General features: G+C 45.5%; 1 protein-coding gene across 1 annotated transcript in view; it reads right to left on the bottom strand.

Annotated features, from left to right (window-relative positions):
- smyd3 (SET and MYND domain containing 3) overlaps positions 1–17,569 on the bottom strand; it is a 184,222-nt gene that overhangs the window by 42,222 nt on the left and 124,431 nt on the right. Inside the window, exon 6 of the mRNA XM_036542839.1 lies at positions 2,467–2,534. Within this exon, the coding sequence (XP_036398732.1) occupies positions 2,467–2,534 (68 nt within the window). The remainder of the gene's footprint in view (positions 1–2,466; positions 2,535–17,569) is intronic.

The raw sequence follows: 17,569 nt of genomic DNA, 5'->3' as shown, positions 1-17,569 counted from the left end.
GCATGTGTCTGTGTGTGTATGTGCGTGTGTGTGGGGTGGGGCGGTGAGGGGGTTGGCACTTTAGAATGATACATGTCTCTTACTCCTTTAACCCAATTCCTGCAGAAACCATGGTTCATTCTGGAAATCTGTGCCCCAGCCAATCCTGCCTAAATCCCTGGATCGCTCCTGTTCCAGGCCACTACACTGGATTTGCTTTCTGCTCCAGTTGCTCATCATTAAGGCTCATTAGAAATCCCCACATCTCAAACAAGAATAAACACTTTCCTCATGTCATCTTCAGGATTCAGGTGAAGGGTCTGTTTTGCTTCAAAAACACGTTCAAAAAGCAGATCCGGGCCGCAGGGATGGAAGCAGCGCTCCCAACGCACAGGCGCCTGAGCCATTTCAGGTTTTACCAGGAGCAGGTTACTGTACAGGGCTGCCTCACCTCAGTACACAATCCTGCTTCTCGTAAAACCTGGAACGGATCTAACTGCAATGCATCGGGAGTGCTAATTACATCCCTGGGGCTCCCAGATGGATAGACACACTGACTGACTATTGATCAAACTGGACAGCAATCCAAGCCCCACTGAGACAGATTCCACACAGGGGCCAGGCCCACACCCAGAACAACCAAGCCACCGTATGGCTCACCATACTGATCACTGGCTAGATGAGCAATTCAGTCCTGGATCAGGGCTACTTAGGATCCATGAACTACTCTCTTATTGTTGCACAGGAGATCAAGTCAAATACACTGAACCATAATCACTTTCATTTACATTTATTCATTTAGCAGACGCTTTTATCCAAAGCGACTTACATAGGTTACAGTTCTTTACAATGTTATCCATTTATACAGCTGGATATTTACTGAGGAAATTGTGGGTTAAGTACCTTGCCCAAGGGTACAGCAGCAGTGTCCCAGCTGGGATCGAACCGGCAACCTTTCGGTTACGAGTCCTGCTCCTTAACCACTATGCTACACTGCCGTCCCTTTCATGGAACAACAGTAATTTATGTAATCCTGGTAAGACGCAGAGACAGAGGGGCACACACACACACACACACACACACACACACACACACACAGACACACACACACACACACACACCCTGATCCATTGTGCACTGGACCCTCTATGCACCTATGCACCTCGCTAGGATACCTTCCATTGTAAGTTGCTCAGGATAACCGTGTCTGCCAAACGAGTAACATCAATATAAATGCAAACAGCATGAAACAGCATGGTTTAAGGTTTGGCAAGAGCACAAAAAAATCATACGTGCTGCACACAAAAAATATTCCAATAACAATTTAAGAGGAAATCCCCTTCATTTACAAGCGAGCAGCGAGTCTAAGCAAGCAATAATTTAATGGTAATAAACCTGTAATGGCTGACTATCTAATTGCTTGCAAATATAGTGTGGGGTTTCTTTTGGCTTTTGGGGGCAACAGTGCGCTGTCCCACTGGGTGCATTTATTGTGCCCCTGGGGGAGAGGCCCCAAGATCACAGCAAGTGAGCTCTCCACACGAGCCAACCGTTTACCTTCCAAAACACTTACTGCACTTAAACATAACATGTGGATTTCTTTCTTCACAGCGAAAGGTACAGCAGTACTTCAATACTGTGTGTGTGTGTGTGTGTGTGTGTGTGTGTGTGTGTGTGTGTGTGTGGAAGAGCACTCAAAATGCACATCATACAACAAAATGAAAAAAGGAAGCAGAACGGCTCGCATATCTTGCATCTCTGCTTACACAGCTGGATATTTCCTGAAGCAATCTGGGTTCAGTGACCTAACCAAGGGCAGAACAGCAACAGCAGCAGTGCCCCACTTAGGATTCAAACCGGCAACCATCGAGTCATGAGCTCTTACCAGTACTGCACACCCCTTTTCACTCCCTCTGTAAGTACACGGTTGAGGTGGAGTCCCGGGTGATCAGAAAGTGTCCTGCATGTTCATGTTCTACATGGGTATCATATTCACACTAATTTATTAAAAATAGTCTTTTAGAGCCTTGTGACTCAGATTTAGCGATGCTTTTCACAGATTCTGCTTAACACTCAAGCTTTTCCGACAGCAATCAAGAGCTGCAGGCACTGCTAATTGTCTTTCAGTCACCTGCATAAAATTAGATCTTCAACAAAACAATGGGGCACCACTCAGAAGTGGTGGGTATTCTAACAGTGAGATAATATTACTGATTAATTGGATACTTAAATACCATCTCAGGTGTTGTCAGTCTCAAGACTGCTTCTCTGTACACCTGTGAGGCTCGGTTTACCAATGACAAAGGCTTACTGCTGAAATGTCAACTTTTTTGCTGCCTGTCAATCAGTCAATCAATCAATCGTTTTCATTCACCAACCTCTACAGTCAAACTGTAATAGGGAAATCTGACAGTTTGACTATTTCAAGAGAAATTCCAAAATGAGGCTAAATGAGAAAACTGAAAAACATTCCTTGGTCCAACTCACTTGGGATAAAGGCCCACTCCAACTTCCTTCAGCTCCCCGTCACTGATGGTGAAGCAGTTGCAGGTCATCTGGTTTAGAGAAAACACAGAGGGAAAATGAAAGAAAGAAAAAAGTTTAACGCAATAAAAGCATCAGTGGAAAAAAGTGAGAGAAAATCTAATTTAAGGGGAGCAACGCAATTTAGTTTATTGGACTATGCTGAAGCAGTTCTTCAACTAGACCTCCAGATACAGATGATTACATTATTGTGTTTTACTTCCAGAATGCCGCTGTGAGCCCAGACATGATTAGAACTGTCGAGGAGGCCTTACACAACTGTCTGGCATTCTAACAATATGAAAGAGAAGGTGACTGGACTCGTCTCTATCCTAAGCTGACCTCCTCAAGACGGCTTTGATGCGTGGTGATGAACCATTCCAAATAGCAGAGCGGCCGCCCGATGTGCCACATATGCCCCGCCAACAGAGCATGTCTCGGTGTGTGTGCTTATGTGTACGTGTGCTTGGAAACTTACTGTACCTGTATATCTCAGTGTGTTAGACCTGTTTGTGTGAGTGTGACTACTCGACACACCTATGCATATATGTGTATGCGTGTGTGTGTGTGTGTGTGTGAGTGTGAGAGAGAGAGAGAGAGAGAGAAAGAGAGACAGACAGAGTATGAGTCTGACCACTTATGCACTACCTGCGTATTTCAGTGTATTATAACAGTTTGTGTGTGTGTGTGTGTGTGTGTGTGTGTGTGTGTGAGTGTGTGTGTGAGAGATCAGGAGGAGCTGCACCATGTCAACCAACATAAGGAAACTGGCCTCCTACCAACAACACATCTCTCAACAAAGCTCTTTCTATAGACAGCTACATTAGACAGCCCAGTGTTTCATCTTCCAGCCCTTTAACTCAGCTTGTCTGAACCGAATCAAAGCAACAGCAGAACTGTACACCCATCTCCCTGTACATTGATATCAAACCCGCAAAAATATATACACTTCCTTGGCACTTGCTACAGTCATTTCTAAACCATCGCAATTCAAGTGTATACAGAACCTCCGATAGCTCAAGCTCTTGTCTTTCATCACTCTCAGCCTAGTGTCGGGATCATACGACAGAAAAAACCCTGATGGAAAACTCTGGTTACGCAGATGATCTCTGGAGCACTGGAATAACATGTTATGACAGAGGACGCTGCTGGTTAGCACGGTTGGCACGGTTAACATGGTTCATAGCATACCACGTCAGGTCTCCATTAAGTTAATAAAGGGTCTTGAGAACTGTTGCGATTAAGTTAAAAGCAGGGGGCTTTCCATTATACCCCATAACACGTGATAATGGTGTAAGGTGTGTTATGATATAGAAGTCATCAGCATACCTACAGAACTGCTAACAGATGTAATGGTCAGATACAAGATTGGGACAACATACAAAACTCATGGGAGGAAAGAAACAGATCAAAAGGGTTTAATCGGGGAGTAATATATTCAGAGAAAACTGAATTCCTACAACAAGAAAGTAGTCTGACACAGATCTTGTGACTGACCTGGTCTCTTGGAAGACCACGTGGAAGATATATGACATTCTTCCTGACTCTTCATAGCACAGCAAGAAAACCAAACTGAATGGGACCTGAAAAACAGGTCGGCTTCTAGGCGATTAGGGCCTATAATAATATTATAGCATTTGGGTTTGGTTTGGTTTGGGCTCAACATTTCTAGATGTCAGGTTTGAATGCACCTGCTGACAACAATCTGGGCTAAAATTTCATTTGAATGAATGACATGCACAAAGGAACATTAAGGCTACCAAATGATCCTCCATTCAGGATTGATATATTTTATTTATTTCGATAGAGAGAACTTATTTTTGCTTAGGTGCCCTCTGTTTTCCTGATAAGGACTGTTCATTCTGCAGAACTGTTGAGCTGAATTTTCCCATTTTTATTTGTTTACTTGTCTAGACTTTATTCTCCATATAGTGCTCTGTTTTCCAAACAAGGACAGAGTATATTGTGTTCATTTGTTAAGCTATTGAACATTGCATACTGTGAGATTTATTTATTATGAATGCTTCTTTATTCACTGACTGCACTGTCCTTAACCAAAAAGGAGAACTTTTGGTAAGAGTTTGATATGATGCAGGATGCTGAATATAATTTTGATTTGAGTTAATTATTACCAGTAGCTGGTCTGGTAATTACTAGTGTAATTACAAGTGGTTTGGGTGGCAGGCCAGGCTTTTCCAGCCATAGAGGACAATAGGACTGATCTGAGAAAGAGCTATTAGTGTGACACTAGCAAGTGTGAGAATTAACAGCAATGATCAAACAAAGTGAGGCTAAGCTGCTATGCTGTTTACACTTCACAGATTATCTGATAAAAGGTTGCTGAAATCAAGGTAATAACAGCTATACTCAGTGTATTTTATGAGACATGAGAAAATATTTAGCAACTTTATTACAAAAGCTTTAATCCATTATGTAACATATGCAACCTCTATGTTTAACTGTGTGTTATTATGCCTTAGTGAACAAGGTCGTACTAATGCTTCAGCAAATTCATTCTTTGATGAATCGAAATGTAGCTTTTTGAATTTAGGGGGGGTATGATTTCAGTCATGGAGAATACGTGGAAGAAATGTGTCAAATCCATGGTTTTGTGCTGAGCAGATGACAGCAGATCAAAAAAACAGCCAGAAGATGCTGTCCTTCCAAGCAGTGCCTTCAAAACCCCTCTGCTGCATTTTAGTCATGAAACATATTTAACCATAATCTCTGTGATGTACATGCCCTGCGAGCATCGCGTCCACCCTAAAGACGACACGAAACGCGTTCTGCTGACTCCAGTCTGCGTAGTTGAGGCCAGATTCCTCCTCCAGGGCCACCACAAGGGTAAGCAACCCTGTACGCCACGTGTAGGGGAATGGCTACACTTACCGAACAATGGCGATCTCACCCTCTCCACAACCAAACCACTATTTCTAAATTTAGAAAGGCGGACCGTGAAACCTATGTTTAATATCTGCGCCGTGCGGCCCCGGAGTCAGCCTCTGAAGTCGCGCCAGGATCTTGCGTCTTTCAAGAGTGAGGGGATGTTTCGAACGGGGTCTCCCCGGGTTCTGAGTTGGTGGTGGTTGGGGGGGTGTCCTGGCGTCCTCTCACCGTTTATCCAGACGCCCCCCTTAGGCTACCTCCTCCCCTCCACCCAACATCAGGGAAGACAGCAGGACCAGAGGCTCAGATCCCCACCGTTCCCCTTCAGTGCGCTGCCATGAAAAGCAAGGATCCAGTTACACAAAGCCCAAGAGTTATTCCCCCTGGCAGCTTAATTAACACAAACTGCCCGCATGTATGTTTTTAACCCGGGCCTCCACTCTCCTCATAACCAAAGCTGTCAATGCATGACAGATTAGAAGACATTTTTTTTCAAAACACGATTTACTCCACAGTGTAAACATTGAAGGCATTAAGCTGTCTGAGGAGGAATGTGGCCCTGTACAGCGATACTGTAGGAATGGGCCAACCTTCTCACCAAGAGATGGCATTAACTGCGGCCTCTGAACTTGCTCATGCCCTTGATAAACTGCAACAGAAACATGTTCACAAAAGATATGCAAGTGACTTTTTTGGGTCAACTAAGTCAAAATAGGGACAATTTTGATAGCACAAAGTAATAGAGCAGGCCTATGAGTTTGCTCTAAGCACAGAGAATTGTTCTATACAAGACGTGCTGACAAAAAGGTACTTCTCCCAAAATACAACTTACTGCAAAGTATAAAGAAAAATATTACAATGAATGTTGAATGTGGACTTGCATTTAGACAGGAATAAAAGCACAGCCTTTTGATCAAAGGCATGTTATTTTTTTTGTTGTGGTCTTTCAAAAAAAGGGTAGAAATAAAAATATGGATTTTTAGGTCTTTTAGATACAATAAAGAAGGATGAGGACAAATGAAAAATAGACGTCATCATCACACAATATCCTAAGAGGTCTATTTTCCCCGTTATTTTTATGAACGAAAATATGTAGTTGTGAAGATTTTTCCAACATGTTCGGCCTTCACAGGCTAACACATTCAAAGTCCTGTTTCCCAAGAAAATAGTTCAGGTCTGAAGAGATCACAAGGACCCTCACTTTTCAGTCTTTCATAAATGTAATGGATTATATGAAACTATATTAAACTACAATATCATGCAACCGGTTCACACTCATCTTAAACCGAATTCGTTCATCTGTCTTTCACAACACAAAACATGACAAAAATAAAATCGTGCTGTTCAAAGTTTCGCTGAAATTGTCATTTGAGATCTTGAGAATTGCCTCACATATCATGCCTCTTTTCTGTAGACCAGCGTTTCCCAAACCTCTCCTGGAGGACCTCTTGTTCTGCATGTTTTAGATCTCTCCCTGCTCCAACACACCTGATTCAAATGATCAACTTGTTATGAACTCCTGAAGCTGCTTAATAACGAACTGATCATTTAAATCAGCTGTGTTGGAGCAGGGAGAGATCTAAAACATGCAGAACAAGGGGTCCTCCAGGAGAGGTTTGGGAAACACTGCGTGTAGACTATATTCTCATGGGGTGGATTCAAACACTGGATTACTGTGAGAAAAGTCATTTTGTCCCCCTACATGTAGAACAGCGTTTCCCAACCCTGCTCCTGAAGGCACACCGTCCTGCATATCTTCTATCTATCCCTGCTCTACCTACCTGACTGAACTCATCAGTGGCACTTTTGATTAGCTGAGCACACCTGATTTAGTCAAGCAGGAAGGATACATAGAAGATATGCAGGACAGTGTGCCTCCAGGAGCAGGGTTGGGAAACACGGCGCTAAGTAACTGAGTGCTCCCTCAGAGCGCGAAGAATAATTTTCATGCGATTAAAAAAAAATGTGATTCTGTGCCATTTAAACTGGTGCACCTGGTTGCTGCTGAGTGAATTTCATAGTCCCCAATTTGTTGGCCTGCAAGGAGTCTTAACAATTATTCTGTATCATTTTGTTCTCTTGTGGTAGAAGTTGCTCTGAATAAGAGCATCTGCTAAATGAATGTAATGTAATGCAATTTCGGCTTAGGGAGTGAAACAGTATATGAGAAAGATGTGAAAATGTCTACACGGAAACCTCGCTGTGTCCACTGGTCAGCTCCATCTCTCTGGGGCTGACTAATTCCCTGATTGCTCCGCGCTCACTCGATTATCGATTGAATCAATTGTTGATTCAAATCCCTCATGCTGAGTGATTCCGCTCACTTTAGGCCACTCACCACAGTAGGCCTGCAGTAAATGAAAGTGAAATCATGCTCAGTGCTCCTGGCGTACTGTTCACACTGTGCTCAGAGGCTCAACGCGCCTATTGCTAAAACCCTAAACTAAAAGGCTACGAGCCGCTGCGGAAAAACAGAGCAGGGTTGGGAAACACTGCTGTAGAAAATGCATGGGTGCACACTGTGTACCAGGGACTGGAGCTTGTTCCAATTGTCTGGGAAATTAAAATGATGTTTTCCTTGTGTTTGGAGGAACCCCACTCCCCGTGGCAAGCTGACGAGCGCTCTCCGGCTCAGGGAAGCGTGGAGAATTCTGACAAAACGCAAAGTCCACGCACACGCGGAGCGAGCGGCTTCTCGGAGACAGGCGGGTAACAGAAGTGCACAGAGACACACCGCAACCAGGGAAATGCTCCCCATTCAACCGCGAAAAGAGAAGCGTGATTTAACACTGGTAGGAATAATTCCGTACGCCTCTAACCACCCCTTCCTGAAATAACCCCCAAAACCATGCATCTGTGGAGCACAACTCATCAAAGTGATGCAAAAAAAAAAAGGCACTCAAATTCTGCAAAACCTCTCGCCTCAGCAAAAAAGCCATCTGCTTGAGCAGAAAACAAAACGCAAACAGTTTCACGGCAAATTTTTAAAAATTTCGCCGGCTGTTTGCAGAACAGGGCTCAGAAATCGCACATCGTGCAAACTGAACATGAGGGAATATACTGTTTTGAAAACTGTTCAGCTCAAGCATTGAATAAAAGGATTACATTTCATTATTGTCATTTAGCAGATGCTCTTATCCGGAGCGACTTGCGTAGGTTACAAACTAATTCGACCCCATAGTTTTTCTTTTGTGGGCTGGTCGAAGCAGGCAGGATGCTGGAAGAGGGGTTTGATCAAATAGCTCTAGAGCAATTTACTGCTCCAAATTTTAGAGATGAAAATGTAATAACACAGTCGGCCCTTCAGCTGTTATTATGTCGCCCCTGTTATTAAAGAGACGGAGCCGTACGCACTCTGCCTCCATCTGCGCCTCGCCCTCCCACGGCACCTACGTTACTCCCCGCACCGCCTCCCCCTGGCGAGAGAAAAGGGAGGTGAGACAACGTGCTGTCAGGTTGAAGAGGGGGTGAGACGTGTCTCCAGGACTGGGTCATGAAGAATAACCACGCTTCCACGCTCAGTCCCCTGCCATCACCACTGCCGCGGAGCCGGACGTCCATAGCGCCCGCCTGCGACGTGGTGACAACCCGCCAAATCCGCTCACGCTCAGGCGTCACCGGACGGGCTGCTGGCAGATCCGTCCTCCGCGCATCTTGAGAGGTGTGCGTGAGTGTCCGTCTCATGTGCTGTCTCGTCAGGAGACACGCTGATAGTAATCACCTTCAGCGGCTCTTTACAGCTTCTCTACTTTATCTCTAACAGCAGTTAATTTCAGTGTAACTGTAACTTTGCTCTTTGATTTTGCGTAAATGAGTCTGGGGGAATGCGCAGGTAATTGCACGCTAATATTGCAATGTAACCAGTAATCATCATTATGATGAAGCAGTGTACGGTCATTATCCTTTTATCCTGAGCGGTGCATTTCAGTGCACCCAGATCTTCTGTAACCGCGGCTCTCAAATTGGAGACTGTGAAGGCATTTCAAAGGAGGGTCGTTAGTGCATGTAGGGAGAAAAGAAAAACTCTTTTCTTAAATCAAACTTTGAAAAAAAAAATGTCAAACACATCACTAATGGCTAAATTGCAGATCTGTGGACAACAGTCAAGCTCAGTGCCTTTTCAGGCAGCTTTGGGAAAGAGCAACACGGACTGATGCATGCAAACATTTTACTGGTAACAGCAACAGGACAAATGCCAGAAAAAAAAAAAAACACCATTTGTGTGGCAAAACAAGCTCAGCTGCATCCTTAACTAACGAAGTATAGTCAAGTCTTAAATTAAAGGCATGTAGTTATGGTGAATCTATGAGCCCCAGTTCTGGTTGCAGAGTTTCAGTGCCTGGACAAAAATGGCCCTGCAATGATTCAGATGTAAATGATTGTGTTCGTGAAAAAAAGCCTTTCTGAGTGTGGCGGTACCATGAAAGACGCTCCTGTTTATGCACAAACAAAAAACTATGAAAGAATGGGTCAATCTTAAAAAAAAAAGAAAAAAAAAGTACCAACTTACTTTTACTCATGTACCAAAGTTTTTTTTTGTTTTTTTTTCCCCACTCCACCTACTTAAAAACTTTGGAGCTGAATAACAGATGTAATTAGTGATTAATGGCTGGTTCAAAGTTAGAACTGCAGTCAATCACCAGAGGTATGCGTTTCTCATTTTATGTTAGTCCTACATTCCAAGCACTGTAGTTATTCACGCTTGCATAGAACAAAGCTTTTTCCTCAGAGAGAGAAAGAGAGAGAGAGAGAGAGAAACAACAGTCTTGAGTCCCTTTTTGTGCCTTTCTGCCTTTAACGTAAGCTTAGTGGCAGCTCAGGGAACAAGCTGTCTGTTAGGAATAAAGAGAAAAAGAGAGAAATTAGATCTTTGTTTTCCAAAAGGAAAATCTGCCTGCAGTATAACAGGAAACTATGTACTTCCCTCTGTACTGGAAAAAGAAAAACCAAACACATCCACAGGGACACAGCAACATCATCTCCAACTTTATTCTCCGCTTTTCAAACCCTTTCTGTCTCTGTGCAACATGTGTGCCAACATAATGTGCCATCGAGTTTAAACTGCGGAAGATTTTTGTCGATAGATAAGGGGGTGAGAATTGATGTTTTGAAGATTTTGACATCGGTTAACAATTCATGAGCTAAGCCATCCTGTTTGTCCTGGTGGAGCTCTTTGACTTGTTACAGCTGTTAGAACGACATATCACATGATATGGTCCCATGGTTGTTTTTCTGTGCTTCGAACCTATTGAAAGTGCAGTCAGGCAAACTTCACTTACAGATATTCCAACCGAAACCACTGACCGGAACACATGGTTGGACAAATTGTATTGTTTGCCTCCTTATAAACTGCTGGGGAATAATATACATAAATAAAGTGAAATAAGAAAACCGCAACAAAAAGCTTTGCCAGGAGGCTGACGTATGTAAGTGTGTGTTCAGCAACAAACAGGAACCCACAAACATGTGATGGACCCACGGGGGTTTTTTCAGTACCACTGTACCCACACTATAACCAAACGCATTTGCTACGCTCTCCTTTCAGGGGCAAACTACAAAAAAGGATCAGAAAACTGGAAGACAACATCAAAAAAAAAAAAACAGGAAAAAAAACATAATAAAAAAACAGTACAGAATTAAAGCCCAGCATCTCGGGGCCCAAGGGCGACATTCATGTCTTCACGCCAGAACTCTGGACCCAAGATCGTGCAACAAAATGCTTAAAGGAAACGAGACCAATTTGTTCTGTGTCTGCCTATTCGTGCCACAGCAGAAACAATGCTGACTCTGACAGTTAAGTGGTGGGGTTACGAGTGGAAATAACTGGACGCTCCAATTTTGATTTTTGAACTTTATTTGTTGTTGAAGCAGTAGCACAGGTAACGGTGAGGTCCCATGAGGACCAAAAACAGCATGTGCTCCATGTCCAGCGGGGGGGGGGTTCTCAGCAGCTAACTAAAACTAATACTCGCCTCTCGCACTATTCTAAACCTTTATGGTCTGTGGATTATTCTGAACAGCTAACAAAAACTAACACTTGCCTCTCACATTGCTCTAAACCTTTATTCTCTCCGGGACCTGACTGTTTCCCCCAGGTCAAGCTCCTGTCTGATCAGTAGCCTGCTGTTCTTTTCCCACCCCCAGCCTTCAGGTTATGAGCCCTGCTCCTCACCTCCTGCCCAGGAGTAGCATGGGATAGGCAGGAACTGTGTGCCAGGGCAAAGGACAAGAATCGCACCTCAATCTCTCGACCCGGTCAACGTCACTCTCCGGTCAGCACCAAAGCTCTATCAAAGTCTGTCAAAAATAGCAAGCCATCCAGAGGTTGCCATACAACACCACTCAGAGAGCCCTGGGGCCTTTGTTGATTAGTATGTGGCCATGTCCATCACAGGACACAATGAAAAGAGAAATAAGCTTTCGTGCCAGAGGAATAGGCTCTCCTCTCTTTCTCTCTCGCTCTCACTCACTTCATATTTCAATTCTTTTTTTTCTGTCTTTCTGGTGCCTGCCTCACACAGGGATCAGAGCAGGGGGGAAAAAAGGATTGCTGAAGAAAAGGAGAAAAAAAAAAACCCCAAGCTTTGTGATGGATGCGTTGCAGTATACACTAGACCACTCAAAAAAAAGAGAAGTGTATTAGGACAGATTGGTTTTTTTCCACCTCCATGAACGCGTGGTCCAGCTGTGTGTCTTTGGGTGCAATAGACGCCTGTGTAAAGTAGCAATTGCTTTCCGGACAAGCCCAGCTCAAGTTCCCATTCTCAGTGACCCCCCCCCCCCTCCCTTTAATCAAAGCCTGTCGCCCTCACATTGTCCACGCTCTGGGGGGGCTATATATGTCTTACCTTCGGGGATACATAAAATTTTTGGCTGCAGTCATTTTTCTCAGAGCACATCTCCTATAGGGAAATGGAACTGTTTGTCATTGGAAGGGATCTGTGTTGTCTTGCCTCCAGACAGTCCGTTGACAGGTAAATCGGTGTCTATCAATGTGGGCGAATGGCATTTTCAGAAAGGTCTCCCCGTTTCATCTCTGGCCGAGCTGCGACATTCATCAGGAAGCATTCATCAGTTCAGAATGAGCTTCGAGCTGCGTTCGCCTCTGCGCTTTGACGCCCCCCACCCCCCCGCCCACCCCCCGGACTCCTGTGTCTGAGAGGGGGCCATTTCCAACGTGATCGGAAGTGTTGATGAGCCGAGGGAGATCTGGGTGAGAGACGCCCCATAAACCGGGGTAAGTTGTCAGCAGGGGATGGTGGTTTTGGGGAAAATTAACCCAATTAAACAAACGATGGCGGGGTCACTGAGCCGTGTGGATGTTGGGGAACGCTTCCTGGCGCTCATCCGCCGCCGAGCCGTGGCGGCGGCAGATCCCCGGCCGGGAGGGGAACCGCTGGAGCGAGCCGCCGACATCGCAGAGCGTTCGTCCCCGCCTTCAACAAGAGCAACGAGCCCCAGAGCTGCCTGCTCATCGAGGAAGGGCGACTCGGAAATGAGCGCAAATGAACAGAAAACTAAAACAAACTCCAGGGCTCCGATTTGCCTTCCTTCTCTTCCTCGGCATGGGCGGGCAGCCAGCGGAATTAATTGAAGTCCACGGCGGCGGGAGCTTTGGTTGGCTTCCATTTAAGGTAATTCAGCTGGGGACGGCTTGTTTACGCGCGGCCCGTGCCGAGTGAGGAGTTATGCTGGTTATGCTGGTGGACCCTGGCCAACAGCTGGAGCAGTGGCCATGAGGACAGATTTAACCCTTAACCTCTTATGAGGAGACTGGGAGTCACTGTGTTAGGTACATGGAAACAGTACGCTAAATCCCACAAGCAGCTCCTTGAAGAACTAAGGGATGGTGTTCAGGAGTGATGTACACTAAAATGAGGCTGAAGGAGGGCTCGCAGAGAAGAGTGGTTTTACGCTGTGGTCATGAATGTGGTTTGTTTATGGTGTAATCATGAAAACAGTATGGTTATGGTCGTCCATGCCTTTTAACATGATCAGAAAGCAGGGTCCTGCCTCTGTTTCAGTCACAACCACAGAGGAGGGGCTACCGTATCTGTCATATCAGTCATCCTCATGTGGGTCAACCAAAACCACAGTATCACCCTCAAACAGGATGGGAAGTATGGACAAAGATCTATGAACGCTCTATGAACGCTAGAATAGGAACCCCCTGAGAAACTGCTCCTTAATTAATGTCCTTAATTAATTTATCAGTCAATTTGGCGCCACTGTGATGTTCACATTCTCCCCACGTCAGCATGCATAACCCAGAGCCAAACTGACTAGTTTATCAAGGCTTTGTGAGGCATCGGTCAGGAGTCTTTTTAAACAGCTGGAGTCGGCAGACAAAGTGAAGCGCTTGCGGTGAAACAGAAGGCATCGTTTTCGCTTGGCACAGACTCCCGCCGTCCGCCCCGGCACCGCCTGCCATCTGCTCTGCCGCAGGTTGCGCCCAAAAAATGGCGACTGAGCCGAGACCTGAGTCCCAGCGCAGAGGCATCGCAGAGATATGGGTCGGTTGGTGCCTTTCCGTTGACAATCACGTGAGTGACCTCCCCATTTTACACCACTGAGTCACAAACGGACTTTTCGGGACTTGGCGGGTGTTTTCTATGTGCTGAGGATCGGACGTTGACATAGCGCCGTTTGATCGACTGCAATGTCACACCTTCGGTGCGCGCATGATTGCCGTGGATAAGGCGTAGAAGCCAACCAGCATCACCTGCCCTGCGGCAGTGAGGTCTGGTCGTGCAAACTTCAGAGGGAGGGAAACGGTATCTTTCCAGTCTGTGGCCGCTCCGGTATGCCTCCCACATCCGATAGTGCAGGTTCAGAGGCAGCTCTAGCGTGTGGATGTGATCCACAACCCCCCTTCTCAAGATTATATTCACATTAAGAAAAACAGAACTACTCAAGCTCCCTTATCCTGTACTGCCCCCACCCAGAAAACAAAGCCCTTCTCAGAAGTACTGAAACAGCAGCTCTGAATCGCATGCACGGAGGCACAGCTTGAGACGAACGGAAAAAGGAGGCTCTGTTGCCGCTGCGATGCCGGATCACTCATTCGCTCAACAACACCCTGTTCACGGGTACCTGTATCAGCTTGTGTTTTTTTTGCTCAGAGTCATACACGTACTAGTGAAACCTACCCGCTCAGCTGGCTCCACTACACCAGCAATGCGGGTATCTTGCTCAAGGGCACGGATGGAGCGTCACGTGTGGAACTTCGAATCCCACAACTCTGGCGTCACAGTTCAGCGCTTTCACACCTCCTTTGATATCAGTGCTACTGGCCTGCGCAACCCCATGGCAAAATTTTTTTTATGGTCTTTAAACACGACCTCTCCTCCATCATACATTATCTAAAACTACATCTTATTTTATATACTGTACTTATTGCGTACCCTCATCCACTGTCACACCACATGAACCAACTTAAAAAAACTAAAGGAAACATCTGCGACATTGAAAAGGCATCCATGTAATTTTTGCATGAATACTTTTTTACAATATTTCAGTTTTATATTGTGATGTTCTCAGCTCTTCATCTGCATCTGACAGTGTTTTTTCCCCATCAAACACTCATTTCTGATTACAATGAGAACCTTTTCCTCTGTAAGTACTTATTGTTCTGCTCTGGGATCTGCTTGCGTGTGCCATTAGAAAGACACTGTTGCTAACGGCTTTCCTGAGCAGGGCTAGCACAGATGTAAAAATACAAGATAGAAATAGAAGAGTGTTATCTCAAGGAAAATGAGAATCATACAGGCAAAACATTTTAGTCTTAATTTTAAAAATTCAAGTTTCAAAAAATGGATCAGCTAAACAGCTGAATTGACCAGCGGCGCGGTTTGGCGGTGTTTTTAGAGGCTGTGGCGATTCCCTGATCTCCCCTTTCACCCTTTTCCAGCACATGGTATCTACACCGCAGAAGAGGATCAAGTCTGATTTTTTCCCCAGTCTGTTGGTACATCTTCTGGAATCCCTCTGACTTGCTTGTTGCCATGGCAGAGAGGGTCAGTAAATCCGGGAGACCAGGCCGCGGGACAGAAGCATTAAAGGTCACTAAATGACATGCAGCTTGTCTTTAGACGGACACGCAGCTTTGAGTGGAGCAGACAGGCTCGGACGTGGACTGCAATTTGATGGATTTCCCTGTGGTGTTCCGAGCACTGACCTGATTCTCACCTGTGGAGTTTTCTCCCATGTCACCTGTGCTGTCAGCACTACAGCTAGTCACATGTCATCAACAGTCTGAACCGAACTGGCAAAGAAAACAGCCTGATGTCTTAATCAATAAGTGTCTGTGTCAAATCCCGGCAGAAAACAGACCTAAAGCATCAATAACTGTATCCTGGGCAGCAGTGTGGCATAGAGGTAAGGAGTGGGGCTGGTAACAAAGGTTACCACTTCAGTTCCCAGGTGGAGCACAGCTGTTGTACCCTTGGGTAAGGTACTTAAACTGAACTGCCACAGTAAATATTCTGCTGTATAAATGGATAATGTGCGCAAGCCACTGTACGGAAGTCTCTCTCGATGAGAACATTTGCTAAACAATGTGATATTATGCATATGCAACCATTCCTGCTCAACGCAGGGCTCCCAGCAGAAGTTTCTCACTGATTGTGAGTGACAAATTCCGTGGGTCGGAGAGAGGCCAAAAGCCACGCTGACTGCAGGCAGCTGAAGTGACTTTGAACTGAAGTCCCGCGCAGTAGTTGTGTTTAGGGTACGCATGCAGCCTGACCCATGAGTAACGGCTAAAGCGCCCATGGCTGAGATGTCACTCGGCGTCCGATCCCATGAACACGAGAGGAGGAATAAAGAGACGTGGGTTCCGGTTTGCCCCGTGGTGAGACATACGGTGGAGGGGGCTTGCGTGAATGACGGTCCCGGAAATGTGACTTTACCCCCCCCTTCCTCTCGCGGTCCTGGGGCAGGATGGCTGCAGGGTGGAGTGAGTCCCTCTATGCCAGTGACCCACACTGGAGCCAGGGGGGTGTGCACAGTCAACAGAAAGAGAGAAAGACAAAGTGGGGGGAGGAGAGAGAAAGAGAGATGGGGGGGGAGATAGAGAAGGGATAGGGAGAAAGACAGACAGGGAGGTGAGAGAGAGTAAGTGAGAGGCAGAGAAAAACAGAGAGAGTAAGAAATACAGAGAGGGGGAGAGCGTAAGAGAGAGGAGAGGTGACGAGAGAAAGGGAGAGGGAGTCGAGAGAGTGTAAGCGAGAGAGAGAAAGGCAGAGAGAAGGGGAAAGAGGGAGTAACACAGAGAGAGGGAGAGAAGATGAGGACAGGGAGTGAGAGCGAGTCAGAGATGGAGGAGAGAGAACGAAGAGGAAGGGAGAGTGAGAAAGAGAGACAGACAAAAGGAGAAAGAGGGTGAATAATAAAGATACAAAGACAATATAAAGACAATAAAGAGAGAGAGAGAAAGCCTAAAGTAACTCAGCACTGCAGCTACACAGCATCCAGGCCAGCTCTGAGACGTGGGACATACATAAACTCCTCAGTGTAATCAGCAAAATAACAGATAAGTCCCGCTTGTAGAACAGATGTGTCCACTCAGTGTCTCTCAGTCTACACAGCCATGCGTAGTTGTTACCGTCCCTGAAGCTTGTTGCGTGTCCAATGTGGCATTATAACACGATACAGGGGAAAGCTCGCAGGCTCCATTTAAAACAATGAAAAAAGGCAGGCTAAAATTCAAACATTACGTGCCTACAATTTGACATTTTCCTGTGGGTGGTATACATTCCACCCACTGATTCCCTTATAACACAGATTTTTTTTTTTTAAATCTCATGAAAATATGGTACTTCCCAGCCCAAAGTGCTGCTATGCGGAGAACTTAACTTGAGAATTTAGCTGGACTGCAAAACTGACTTAACAACAGCACACAAGGAAAACAGCCAGGTTTGGATTTACCCCTCTGAACAGCACTCCTAACGTAGCCCTCAGAAATAACCACAACATTGTAGATGACAGACCCAGTATGGAACATGCTCTTGGGTCTCTGTGGATTTGCATGAATGGCAGGTCATACAGGTCAGCTCTCGGTTACAGTATTGTACAGCATTGTTGTGTCAGGGCAGTCTACACCACTTCCGGCTCAGACCTCTCATTTCTAAACCCATTCAACTACTTGACCAAAAGACCAGATTTTGCCATTTTAGGGGTT

Source organism: Megalops cyprinoides, chromosome 12, assembly GCF_013368585.1.
Source record: "Megalops cyprinoides isolate fMegCyp1 chromosome 12, fMegCyp1.pri, whole genome shotgun sequence".
NCBI lineage: Eukaryota > Metazoa > Chordata > Actinopteri > Elopiformes > Megalopidae > Megalops > Megalops cyprinoides.
This window is presented reverse-complemented; position numbering and strand designations above follow the sequence as displayed.